The sequence below is a fragment of the Pelophylax lessonae genome, assembly GCF_965119305.1.
Source record: "Pelophylax lessonae genome assembly, chromosome: 10".
NCBI lineage: Eukaryota > Metazoa > Chordata > Amphibia > Anura > Ranidae > Pelophylax > Pelophylax lessonae.
Genome location: NC_138777.1, coordinates 47,108,753 through 47,121,818, shown reverse-complemented (window position 1 = coordinate 47,121,818; position 13,066 = coordinate 47,108,753). Strand labels below are relative to the sequence as shown.

The 13,066-nt window shown below is 44.9% G+C and overlaps 1 protein-coding gene across 1 annotated transcript in view; it reads left to right on the top strand.

Annotated features, from left to right (window-relative positions):
- The window catches only part of SLC39A13 (solute carrier family 39 member 13), a 67,088-nt gene that overhangs the window by 35,466 nt on the left and 18,556 nt on the right, over positions 1 to 13,066 (top strand). Inside the window, exons 5-6 of the mRNA XM_082269764.1 lie at positions 8,630 to 8,722; positions 12,927 to 13,016. Coding sequence (XP_082125890.1) covers positions 8,630 to 8,722; positions 12,927 to 13,016 — 183 coding nt within the window. The remainder of the gene's footprint in view (positions 1 to 8,629; positions 8,723 to 12,926; positions 13,017 to 13,066) is intronic.

The window sequence follows — 13,066 nt, the reverse complement described above, 5'->3', positions numbered from 1 at the left end:
TGTTCAACTACTCTGTATTTTCTGGTTCGATCAGCACTGCAGGCTATAGACTGAAGCACTGATCAGTGTATTCTGTATCTATGCTGTCAGAATACAATGACACCGCGGGGAGGATTCCACCATCCACACAAGTATGTGGATGAGGGAATTGGCTCCGCTTTTTTTTTTTTAACCATGTGTGTCCAGCTTCAGTTTAAATTCAGGCTGCCTGTCCTTCAGTAAAATCTCTGGGACAGGTTTACAGTATGTTTGCAGCCACCTTTGTATGGAATAGTGGGCAGCCAAGTGCAAAATTTTGCAAAGTTGTGTGACCAATTTCTCACTGGAGATGGGATAAGACAGATTTTCACTTTAACCTGTTAACCTCTCCTTGATCGGGGTGGACATCATAAGACCGTGATCAGTCATCAGCTGATGACTGATCACTTTCCTGGCCTGCTGCTGTTACCATGTGACCATTATAATCAATCACAGCAGGTCACATGACGGTTGTAAACAATGGATGGCTTCCTTTCAAGCCATATATTGTATACAGTTGTGTTGCTAGCTGTGATTGGTCACAATGATCACATGGCACAGACTGGGCCAATCACTGCCAATCTGTGCCATGTTAATAGCTGTGGCTAATCACAGCACAACAAACTGAAGGAATCGATTTCATTTAGCAAAATGCTTGCATATAGGCAAGAGAGTAAACCCCACAAGGGGGAAGGGCTAGGGATTTTTAAGGTGCCAATTAACTCGACTTCAAAAACTCGACTTTTATTCCAAAAAAAATTTAAAATAGACATAAAGTAGACAAACAATATGATTAAAAAATGTGTTGTTCCTGTATATAATATTGAAAGAGTTTTCCTATACATATATTTGCGATATTGTCGCAGAGTAGCAATCCCAACATGTTTCACCAAACGGTTTCTTCAGGGGATATGTTTTAATGCTACTTCTAAAATGAAATAAAAAGCATATACAGGATATAAGATGTTAGATACTAATATTAACAATAGAAAAAATGATATAGATGCAACATCAGCAGATACATGCATTGCTATATGCAAACATAATGTGTTAAAAAAGAAAAAAAAATACTGATGACTTCCCCAGAGTAGTACAATGTTACTATGGTAACATTATATTGCTCTGGTCGAAGTGTGTTAAAGCGGTAGTATACTCCGCTTTTGAATTTTTACCTACAGGTAAGCCTATAATAAGGCTTACCTGTAGGTAAAATTAATATCTCCTAAACCTGCATGATTTAGGAGATATTCACCCTGCATGCAGCCGCTGACACCAGCGTCGCATGCACTCTGAAGGTCTGGCGTATCTTTCCGGACCTTCAGAGCTCCTTGCCATTTCCTTGCCGGAAAGTGAACTCCCGTGCGCATGTGTGGGAGTGACGTCATCAGGGCTCCGGCCACTCACAGTGCTGGAAACGCCGAACCCGGAAGAGACGCCGAGGGAAACATGTCAGCTCCCTCAGTGGTGTCCAGGCGACCGTGTGGGGGCTTCATTCTAAGGTATTTCATAATGTGCTAGTATGCAATGCATACTAGCACATTATGCCATTGCCCTGCAGGGTTTTTTTTACACGGGATACAACCGCTTTAAGAAAAAAATGTAATAAAAAAATAGAAAAAAGATTATTATTATTTTTTTGTACTGTCACCAGTCAGTACATCAGGATTGATCAATTTTCAGATATTTACCATAGTTTGTGGACTCTACAGGGAGTGCAGAATTATTAGGCAAATGAGTATTTTTGAGGATTAATTTTATTATTGAACAACAACCATGTTCTCAATGAACCCAAAAAACTCATTAATATCAAAGCTGACTATTTTTGGAAGTAGTTTTTAGTTTGTTTTTAGTTTTAGCTATTTTAGGGGGATATCTGTGTGTGCAGGTGACTATTACTGTGCATAATTATTAGGCAACTTAACAAAAATCAAAGATACAGTATACCCATTTCAATTATTTATTTTTACCAGTGAAACCAATATAACATCTCAACATTCACAAATATACATTTCTCTGTCGCTCATTGACAGACGTAGTCCTCCTTGATTAATATCAACTCGGGTTATACTGCCCTCTACAGGAGTAGGACTAGACAGGAAAGAAAACGTTCTGGCCACACCCTAGGGGCAGTCCCAGAGGGTATATCCTCTCACTTCCTGCTACAGCAAATCAGTTTTTTTCTGTCTAGTTAGGAGTAAGGACCTAGATTCCTTGCTAGGATCTTCGGTCCTGGCAGGATTTTTTTTTTAGAAATACTTTTTTAGACAGCTTTTTTCTCCAGTGTTCCTGTGAGATCTTCAAGCAAGTACGCTGAAACTGGGCGACGGGCTGGATGTTGAGATCCAGTGGTCACCCCAGTTCAGCCTACGAGCGCGTGCAGGCCATAGCTCCGCGCTGGGTCGGCCGCGACATAGTCCCACTGGACGGGGTCTGACCCTGCGAGTTAAACGTCTCGCCTGGACGCCAGTGACCAGCAGAGTCACGGCGTCCGTATTGGTCGACAGCCCCCCCACCCCGGTGGAGAGGGGTTCTGTCAGGAGTTGGCGCCCGCCTGGTTCCGGTATGGTGAGTAGAATGTTCCCCCTCTCCCCCTGTTGGGTTTGTTGGTGGACGCGGGCCCCTCTCTGGGATGGTCAGACACTCAGTTTCTGGGTCTCCCCTCTATCCTATAACAGGTCACAGATCCCCCAATTTTGAGTGTGATTTTGTGAATAGAAACCAGGAGGCTTGGTTTGGGAGCTGACGATCTAAAGTCACTATATGACTGTAAGGGTGACTGAAGTCAGTGGCAGACTACTAAAAGGCATTACCATGAGGATAGAGGTATCCTACCTGTCATAGTGTGTACACAGGCCGATGCCTATGCCTGAGTTACTGCAGCCACAGATCGCTATCCCTCCAGAAAGCCGGTCACTTCCACAGGCCGCACAGCCTCCTGCAGGCCGAGGACACCTCCCGCAGGCCGAGGCATTCCCGTAGGCCGCACAGGCCGAATGCACACCTCCCGCAGGCCGCTGCTAGCTTGCAAGCCGCCGCTATCCTATACAGACTGCCGCCATTTTTTCTTGCAGATCGCACGAGGCCGCCATATTTGCGTAGCCTCGTGTCTCCAGCATGGGGGCGGCCATGTTTGAGGTGACCAAACACCTCGTGGAGTAATTGGGAGGCGCCTCTTTGGCCCAGGGAAAGCAAGCCAAAGACTTCCTGTCTGTAACAGACAGTGCTGGAAGCAGGTTGATAAGAAACTTCTGTGCATCAGGTGAGCCTTGGGGTCTCTCTCTCTCTCTCTTTCTGAGGGGTCCAAGCTGGTAGACTGAGGGGCGCTACTGCGCTGGGGGACTAAGATAAAAAAAAAAAAAAAAGTTTTTTTCTTGCAATTAATTTTTTTGTGTTTGCTGGCAAGTGTCTTGGTACATGAACCCTGCCACACATGTATCCCCACCTGATCCCCCCTCGGGTGGCCGCAGGACCCTCCAGTACCCCATTTGTGATGATGCATTATCAGCAGTTTTGGAGTCTTTGGTATCCCGGGTGGAAGTAGCCTGTCAGGGACGGGGGTCAAGAAGAGCGACCCCCGCCTACCCCTATGTCATCTGATACTTCAGATACGGATTCTGAGCTGGTCATTGCAGCCCCTTTTCTGGGGTTGTTGTCTCAGGTACGGTCTCCTCAGACAGTGAGGAGGACGCTTCTGCCTCCGCCATAGCACAAGAAGCGTTGGTGGAAGCACTAGTTGTGTCTGTCCGGGAAACCTTAAATCTTGAGGTTACACCGGCAGAGGTAGCGGAGACTCATATTCCTTTTTTGGTACTAGCAAGCCTACCAAAATGATGAAGGGTTTCACTTGCTCAAATGGGGTCGTCTGTAAACGAGCCCCTGCTATTTTCAAACGCATTGCTAGGCGCTATCATTTTGAGGAATCCCTCATTACAAAGATGGACGGTACCACCAATAGTGGACTCACCGACTTCCAGACTAAATAAAGCCACTGTTCGCCGGTTTCCGGATACAGGGCTTTCTAGAATCCCGGATAAAGGGGTTCGCAAGGTCATATGGTCGGGATACAAGATCGAGTTTTGATCACTTCCACCGGTGCGATTCTTCCCTTCCAATATTCGACATCCCGGGTCGCTTAAAAAGCTTTGCGGGGGACAGCTTGATGCAACAAGCAGTGGTAGTTCCCATTCCTTGGAGGAGTTCTAGTCGAACCTGTTCACAATGCCCAGGAAAAAGGGCTAGGTGCGTCCAATTCTGGTCTTGGAAGAGATGGAGTCCATCCATACAGTGGTGGCCTCCCTGCATCAGGGGGATTTCCTGGCGTCCATAGACATTTAGGATGCCTATCTTCATATCCCCATCTTTGCAGGACATCAGCGTTTTCGTTGCTTTTCCCAAAGATCATCCCTGGTTCCCACCAGGAGACTGAACTATCTGGGCCTAATTTTGGATACATCCTTGGCAAGAGTGTTTCTCCATGCGGAGAAACTCCAGAAGATTCAGTCAATGATTCGGATGTTGCTGTCCGTCAACTGGCTGGGATTGATGGTCGTCTCCTTAGAGGCAGTACCGTTTGCCCAGTCTCATACCCGAATTCTCCAAAGAGGAGATTCTTCTCATATGGAATCGGAAATCCCGATTCCCTGGACAATCGGATCCGATTGAGCGAGCGGACCAGGGAGGCTCTGGTCTGGTGGCTTCGGTCTCCGATGCTCAGCCAGGGGAAGTCATTTCTTCTGATAAATTCCAGGTTACCGATAAATGTGTTGGAACTGAGAGCGATCAGACTTTGTCTGATTTACTGGACCGAGCAGCTCCAGGGCAGCCCGGTTCGGATCCAATCGGACTATGCCTCGGTCATGACTTATGTCGATCACCAAGGGGCACCAAGAGTGCACTGGCGGCCATAGAAGTGGCCAACATTCCTATTGGGGGAACAGTTGTTCCAGTTCTCTCCGCGATAATTATCACGGGGGTGGACAGGCAGATTATTTCAGCCGTCAGATTCTGGATCAAGAGGAATAGTCTCTTCATCCAGAGGTATTTCACCAGCTGTCCCTTCATTGGGGCACCCCGGAGATGGATCTGTTGGCAGGTTGGCTCAACAGGGCTCGCGCCCGCGATCCTCTAGTGGACGCAGCAGACGCGCTGAGCTCCCCGTAGGGGAAGTAACAGCTACTGTATGTCTTCCCCCTTCTCAAGTTACTGCTGAGATTTCCCTGCAGGATAGAAGTGGAGGGAACTCCAGTTATCCTGGTAATTCCGGGCTAGCCTCGTCAAGCCGGGTACACCGACTTGGGCAAGACTAGTCGAGGACGCTCCTTGGAGACTTCTTCTCAGGGAGGATCTGCGGTCTCAAGGACCGATCTTCCATCGTGCTTTACAGTCGCTGGCTTTAACGGCCTGGCCATTGAGACCCAGGTACTGAAGGACAAGGAATTGTCAGCTTCAGTTATTCCTACTCTAATTAAAGCAAGAAAAGCGACTTCCAGCAAAGTCTACATATATTGCGTGGTGTGAATCGTAGGAGTTTTCCCCCACGTACCTATTCGGTGACCCGAATCTTGTTTTTTTCTGCAAAAGGGGGTTGAGCAGAAACTATCCTTGAGCACTATCAAGGGTCAGGTTTCAGCGTTAGCAATCTTCTTCCAGAAGCCTCTGGCTACTCATTCCTTGGTGCGGAATTTCATCCAGGAGGTGCGGCACTTGGCTCCGCCAGTGCGCGTGCCCTTACCGCCCTGGGATCTTAATTTGGTGTTGTCGGTTCTTCAGAAACCTCCCTTTGAAAATATCAGGGAGATTCCCTTGCTTACATTATCCCAGAAGGTGGCCTTCCTGGTGGCTATCACTTCTGCACGCAGGGTGTCAGAACTGGCTGCATTATTGTGTCATTCCCCATATCTGGGGATTCATAGGGATAAGGTAGTTCTTCATCCGAAGTCATCTTTTTTTCCTAAGGTGGTTTTCAGACTTTCATCTGAATGAAGATATTGTGCTACCTTTCTTGTGTCCTAAGCCCAGTCATCCTCGGGAATGTGCGTTGCATTCCTTGGATGTGGTGCGGGCAATCAGGGTATACCTGAAGACTACGGAATCGTTCCGTGAGACGGATTCACTTTTTGTGATCACGGATGGCCCCAGAAAGGGGTTGCCTGCATCTGCCGCGACTATCTCCAGATGGATTAGACAGACGGTGGTACAGGCTTATTCTATTAAGGGTCGGAATCCTCCGTTCCCTGTTAAGGCGCACTCCACTCGAGCGCTCAGTACTTCCTGGGCCTACCGCCATCAGGCGTCAGTGGTCCAGGTGTGCAAGGCGGCTACCTGGTAGTCGGTGCATACCTTTACAAAATTTTATAAAGTTGATGTGATGGCATCGGTGGATGCCTCATTTGGCCGCAAGGTTTTGCAGACCGCAATTTGAGGAGACCGGTGGTCTACCTCAAGGGTTTTTTTCCATTGGAATTTCTGTTGAGTCTCCTCTTTTGATTGATGAGCCTTTTAAACTTCTAGTTGGCACCAGTTGGGCCTTATAGAGTGGATTTTGATTTCCATTTTCCCACCCCTCATTTGTGGCACTGCTTTGGGACGTCCCGAGTTGATATTAATCAAGGAGGACTACGTCTGTCAATGAGCGACAGAGAAAAATGGATTTTTGTAAAATCTTACCGTAAAATCCTTTTCTCTTAAGCTCATTGACAGACATAGTACCCGCCCCTCTGTTTTTGAGTTGGGTTGGGTTAAATTCTCTAAACACTGCTTTGTGACATAACTGATTTGCTGTAGCAGGAAGTGAGAGGATATACCCTCTGGGACTGCCCCTAGGGTGTGGCCAGAACCTTTTCTTTCCTGTCTAGTCCTACTCCTGTAGAGGGCAGTATAACCCGAGTTGATATTAATCAAGGAGGACTACGTCTGTCAATGAGTTTAAGAGAAAAGGATTTTACGGTAAGATTTTACAAAAATCCATTTTTCTGACATTCAAAAACAAAACAAAAATAAATCAGTGACCAATATAGCCACCTTTCTTTGCAAGGACACTCAAAAGCCTGCCATCCATTGATTCTGTCAGTGTTTTGATATGTTCACCATCAACATTGCGTGCAGCAGCAACCACAGCCTCCCAGACACTGTTCAGAGAGGTGTACTGTTTTCCCTCCTTGTAAATCTCACATTTGATGATGGACCACAGGTTCTCAATGGGGTTCAGATCAGGTGAACAAGGAGGCCATGTCATTAGCTTTTCTTCTTTTATACCCTTTCTTGCCAGCCACGCTGTGGAGTACTTGGAGGCGTGTGATGGAGCATTGTCCTGCATGAAAATCATGTTTTTCTTGAAGGATGCAGACTTCTTCCTGTACCACTGCTTGAAGAAGGTGTCTTCCAGAAACTGGCAGCAGGACTGGGAGTTGAGCTTGACTCCATCCTCAACCCGAAAAGGCCCCACAAGCTCATCTTTGATGATACCAGCCCAAACCAGTACTCCACCTCCACCTTGCTGGCGTCTGATTCGGACTGGAGCTCTCTGCCCTTTACCAATCCAGCCACGGCCCATCCATCTGGCCCATCAAGACTCCCTCTCATTTCATCAGTCCATAAAACCTTTGAAAAATCAGTCTTGAGATATTTCTTGGCCCAGTCTTGACGTTTCAGCTTGTGTGTCTTGTTCAGTGGTGGTCGTCTTTCAGCCTTTCTTACCTTGGCCATGTCTCTGAGTATTGCACACCTTGTGCTTTGGGCACTCCAGTGATGTTGCAGCTCTGAAATATGGCCAAACTGGTGGCAAGTGGCATCTTGGCAGCTGCACGCTTGACTTTTCTCAGTTCATGGGCTGTTATTTTGCGCCTTGGTTTTTCCACACGCTTCTTGCGACCCTGTTGACTATTTTGAATGAAATGCTTGATTGTTCGATGATCACGCTTCAGAAGCTTTGCAAATTTAAGAGTGCTGCATCCCTCTGCAAGATATCTCACTATTTTTGACTTTTCTGAGCCTGTCAAGTCCTTCTTTTGACCCATTTTGCCCAAGGAAAGGAAGTTGCCTAATAATTATGCACACCTGATATAGGGTGTTGATGTCATTAGACCACACCCCTTCTCATTACAGAGATGCACATCACCTAATATGCTTAATTGGTAGTAGGCTTTCGAGCCTATACAGCTTGGAGTAAGACAACATGCATAAAGAGGATGATGTGGTCAAAATACTCATTTGCCTAATAATTCTGCACTCCTTGTATAACTTTCCTACCCCTCCAACAGAGATAGCTATAGTGTGTCACTTGAGTGACAGCTCTGAGTCTGCTGTCATACAACATACCAGCAGCAGTCTCAGGGATTTTGGATTTCTGCACAAGGGAGGCTTTAACAGGTAAATAACATGTCTAACACATGTTAAATCCACCTATAATCTTATGATGGAAATATTTCTATTGGAATGAATAGTCTGACCACAAGGGGCTCTTTCATTACAATGTTTTGATCCTTTACAGCCCTTTTGACAGGGAGGAATTTTGGCCGCAATAGCAGGAGTGAGGAGAGGATTGGGATCAGGGAACTCTATGTGTAAACGCGTTTTGTTTGTAGGAGACTTACTTTTCAATATCTTGTTTCAGAAACTGGCTTCAGGAAGTTTAATGAATGGAAAGCACGATGTGCGCAAGAAGGATGTAGCCAAACAACAAGGCTCTGTAGGCGGCAGTATTAAGGTAATATTAGTTTAAATATACTTTTTACTTTTCCATGAAACTCCATCTTTTTCTGAAACTAGACAATCCCCTCCAGTCAAACAGATACACTAAAAACATTCTACACAACCTATCCAATCAGTTTTTCTTTTAGTGGGTTCATAGGTCATGCCACCGCACTGAAAAAGTGAGGTTTGCCTACTATAATCACGTGATCAATTACAGTTGACTTCTGTAAATTGACCTCGGGTTCCGTGGTCACCTCTGACACTTGAAATTACAAAATGGGGTTATTTACATTAACCACTTCTGGACCGAAAGATGTTCCCCCCCTTAATGACCAGGCCATATTTTGCGATTCAGCACTGCGTTACTTTAACGGACAATTGCACATCGTGCGATGCTGTACCCAAAAAAAATTGATGTCCTTTTTTTCCCACAAATAGAGCTTTCTTTTGGTGGTACAGTAAAACCTTGGATTGCGAGCATAATTCGTTCTGGAAACATGCTTGTAATCCAAAGCACTCTTATATCAAAGCGAATTTCCCTATAAGAAATAATGGAAACTCCGATGATTCGTTCCACAAGTCCTTCAGTTTATAGTCTATATACAAAAATTATAGCAATGTGATAGGTTGTGTAACCATAAAATGTCCATCCACAATATGCAGCCTTCCCAAGGGGATTAGAAGCAAAATCTAGCAGAGCTACAGAATATAAAAGAGATGAGAGTGTAGAAATATGGTTACATGTAATGAAGGTTCAACATTTAGTAACTCACATGGTTGATGATTAAAATAGGCACACCTAAGTATGCAGGCATCCGGGGTAAAGCTGTTCACATAGACCATCTTCTGAACCACCGACTCTCACCACTGTCAGTCTGCAATCCTGACCGGGAAGAATAGCCTGCAGTAGAGTGATCTGAAAGTGAGGCTTTGAATCACTCGTGGAGTGCAGCGGGGAAGGGATGATGAAGACGGCTGTGCAGAGGACGGTCTATGTGGACAGCTTTACCCCAGATGCCTGCATACTTAGATGTGCCTGTTTTAATCATCAACCATGTGAGTTGCTAAATATTGAACCTTCATTAAATGTAACCATATTGCTAAACTTTAGAGGCTCCTCTCTTCTTTTTTTATACATGACGCTACTTGTATATCAAGACATCGCTTGTATATCAAGTCAAAATTTATTTAAAACCTTTGCTTGTCTTGCAAAGCGCTCTCAAACCAAGTTACTCTCAAACCGAGGTTTTACTTTGATCACCTGTGTGATTTTTTTTTTTTTTTTTTGCTCTATAAACCAAAAAAGAGCGACAATTCTGAAAAAAAAAAATATTTTTCACATTCTGCTATATAACATTCCCCCCCCCCCCCAAAAAAAAAATGTAAAAATCACATTTTTTTTACATTTTAGACCAATTAGTTTTCTGCTACATATTTTTGGTAAAAAAAATCGCTATAGGCGTATTTTGATTGGTTTGTGCAAAAGTTATCGCATCTACAAACTAAGGAAAAGATTTATGTCCTTTTTATTGGTTTTTTTTTTCTAATAGTAATGGTGGCAATCTTCGATTTTTAGCGGGACTGCAACATTGTAGCGGACTGATCGGACCCCTAACTGACTTCTTTGGGGGGACCAGTGACATTACTACAGTAATTAGTGCTAAAAATATGCACTGTTACTGTAATAATGACACTGGCAGGGAAGGGGTTAACACCAGGGATGATCAAGGGGTTAAATGTGAGCCTAGGGGAGTGATTCTAAATTTGGGGGGGGGGAGGGGCTTGTGAAATGATCATAGAGACCTGTGATCCTATATAGAAGGATCACAGGGGCTCTATGATCATTCCAGAGAGAAGAACGATAAGCTGTGTTTACAACAGCTGACCGTTCTTCTCTCTCAGCGGGGAGTGATCGCGGGTGTCAGACAGCAATCGGAGCCGCCTGCCCCGTGCATCGGAGTCCTCGCTGCCGAGTTGGGGTGTGCTCTCGCCCCCTAGCTGCAGGCGCGCGACCGAGGTAGCCCTACGTCGCTTCACGCAAGGAGGGCCAGCCTGCCGCAGTATATATGCGGTGGAGGGTCCGGAACCGGTTAAAACATGCCATTTTTATTAAACTTAAATTACAAAAAGGTTTGTGTATTGTTTTTTGTCAAACAACAAGCTTCTCCCAATGGGCATCCAGCATTTTGAACAGTGGGGTTTTTTTTTTTTTTCAAAGATCTAAAATGTCAGCACTTGCACTGCTTATGGCCAGTGAGTTGTCAGTCTGGAAAAGAAAGCAGTCTGTTCTAGACAGCAGGTGATGCCACATGTGCGACTTTCTTTTCTAGACCTGACAGCTCACTGGCCATAAGCAGTGCTGGTGCTGACATTTTGAATCGTTGAAGAAAAAAAAAAAAAAAAAACCCTACTGTATTGGATTTTACAGATGATGATGATGGACATTTGTAAAGGATTTTTCGTAGCAGGTACGATCTTTGCTCTTTATTTGTCCTCCATATACTGCCAATCTACGTGTGCTAGATGCTTTTGAATGATTACTATTTATTATTTTATACATTTTTGTTCATTTCCTAAGTGCAGTGAGAGCCGGAGTCTCCTAACAATATTCAATATTGTTCAACAATATATTCAGTATATAAATAGGTCAGTTGTTTAGGCTGACCTGATCAGAAACTCCATGCAACCCTACGGACAGGCAGGTGTTTGTTTATACCCACCTACCTCCAGGTCCATCCAGGTCCGCTCAATGTGAAAGGAACTTTACTATGTCCTTCACTTTTTTTTCTTAAATATACATTTTTAATAATAGGCAGGGGAAAAAAAATCAAATGGTTACAGGGGTACCAGATTTTGGAGACTGTACCAACTACCGCCAGCTAATATTAAAGTGATTGTAAAGTCTCATTTTTTTCCCTATAAAAATAACAAACATGTTATACTTACCTGCTCTGTTGTAGCGGATTTACACAGAGCAGCCCCCGATCCTCCTCTTCTCAAGTCCCTCTTCTAGACCCTGGCCCCTCCCTCCTGTTGAGTGCCCCCACAGCAAGCAGCTTACTATGGAGGCACCCGAGCTGAGTCACAGCTTCCTGTGTCCATTCAGGCATGGAGCCCCAACCTGGCCCGGCGCCTCTCGCCCCTGATTGGCTAGCTGACTTTGACAGCAGCAGGAGACAGTGGCGCCACTGCTGTGCTTCAGCCAATCGGGGGAGAATCTCGGATGGCTGAGACACTCGTGGACATCGCTGGAGAGAGAGGGACCTCAAGTAAGCACACAGTAGGCTTTTTATCGTTAGTGCATAAAATGCATTAAGGTGAAAAAAAAAAAAAACCTTCTGACTTTATAACCACTTAAATTTATTAACAACTCACTGAGCTCTGCAATTTATTTTGATCATTAAGAGAATGAGTTGAAAGACTTGGGCTTGTGTTAATAACTTCAGTTCAGATGCTTCTGAGATCGTTGGCGGGTGCATTTGACCTCCTTTATCTGCATTTGACCTATATCAAGAGGGTTTTGCATTGCCATGGACTAGTATGGGGATGAAAGGCCTGTTTGAAGCAAACAAAAGCCTGTTGACAAAGGCTCTGACTCTGTAAGCTGTCATGTGAGACTAAGTGCCGGTTTAAACTATGGCAATGTCAGACATCGCATGTGATTCGCACCGCACTGCTCTGCAAATCACATGGCACTGCTCTGCAAATCACATGCAATGTCTGTGCGATGCGAATTCAGCCATACAGATTGTATGGCTGAATTCGCATTTGGGCCAAAGTCACACAGGACCCTTTTTTGGTCCGCACCAGAATCAGATTGCATGGGTGTTCACACCTATGCAATCCAATTCCTGTTTGAATTGACAGTTCTCACTGGGATATGCCAACTAAACTGGGGGTGTCATTAACTTTGTATTGACAGTCCCAGCAATTTGCATATGGCAGTGTGAACTGCCTGCGGGTCGGGTATGATGTGGGAACCCGCAGTGGATTCGCAAGGTCCCCGCATCGCACCAATGTGAACCGGCCCTAAAGGATGTAACACAAAAACTGTTAACTTGTTAACTATGTGTGAATATATCTGTGCCCCCTCTACTACTTCCATGAAATTATTTTACAGGTTTAGCATGGATGCTGTGATTATATAATTTATTGTGTAATTTAATGTTTGGGGGATCTTTATATACTTCACAAATCTGATAACTTGTTGATTACAGGTCAGCGGTTATCTCAATCTCCTGGCCAACACTATTGATAATTTCACACACGGTATGGCGGTGGCAGGCAGTTTTCTGGTCAGTAGAAAGGTAAGTGATAATGTCTGTCAGTTCTTCTGTTTTTCAGGGAATAAATATGA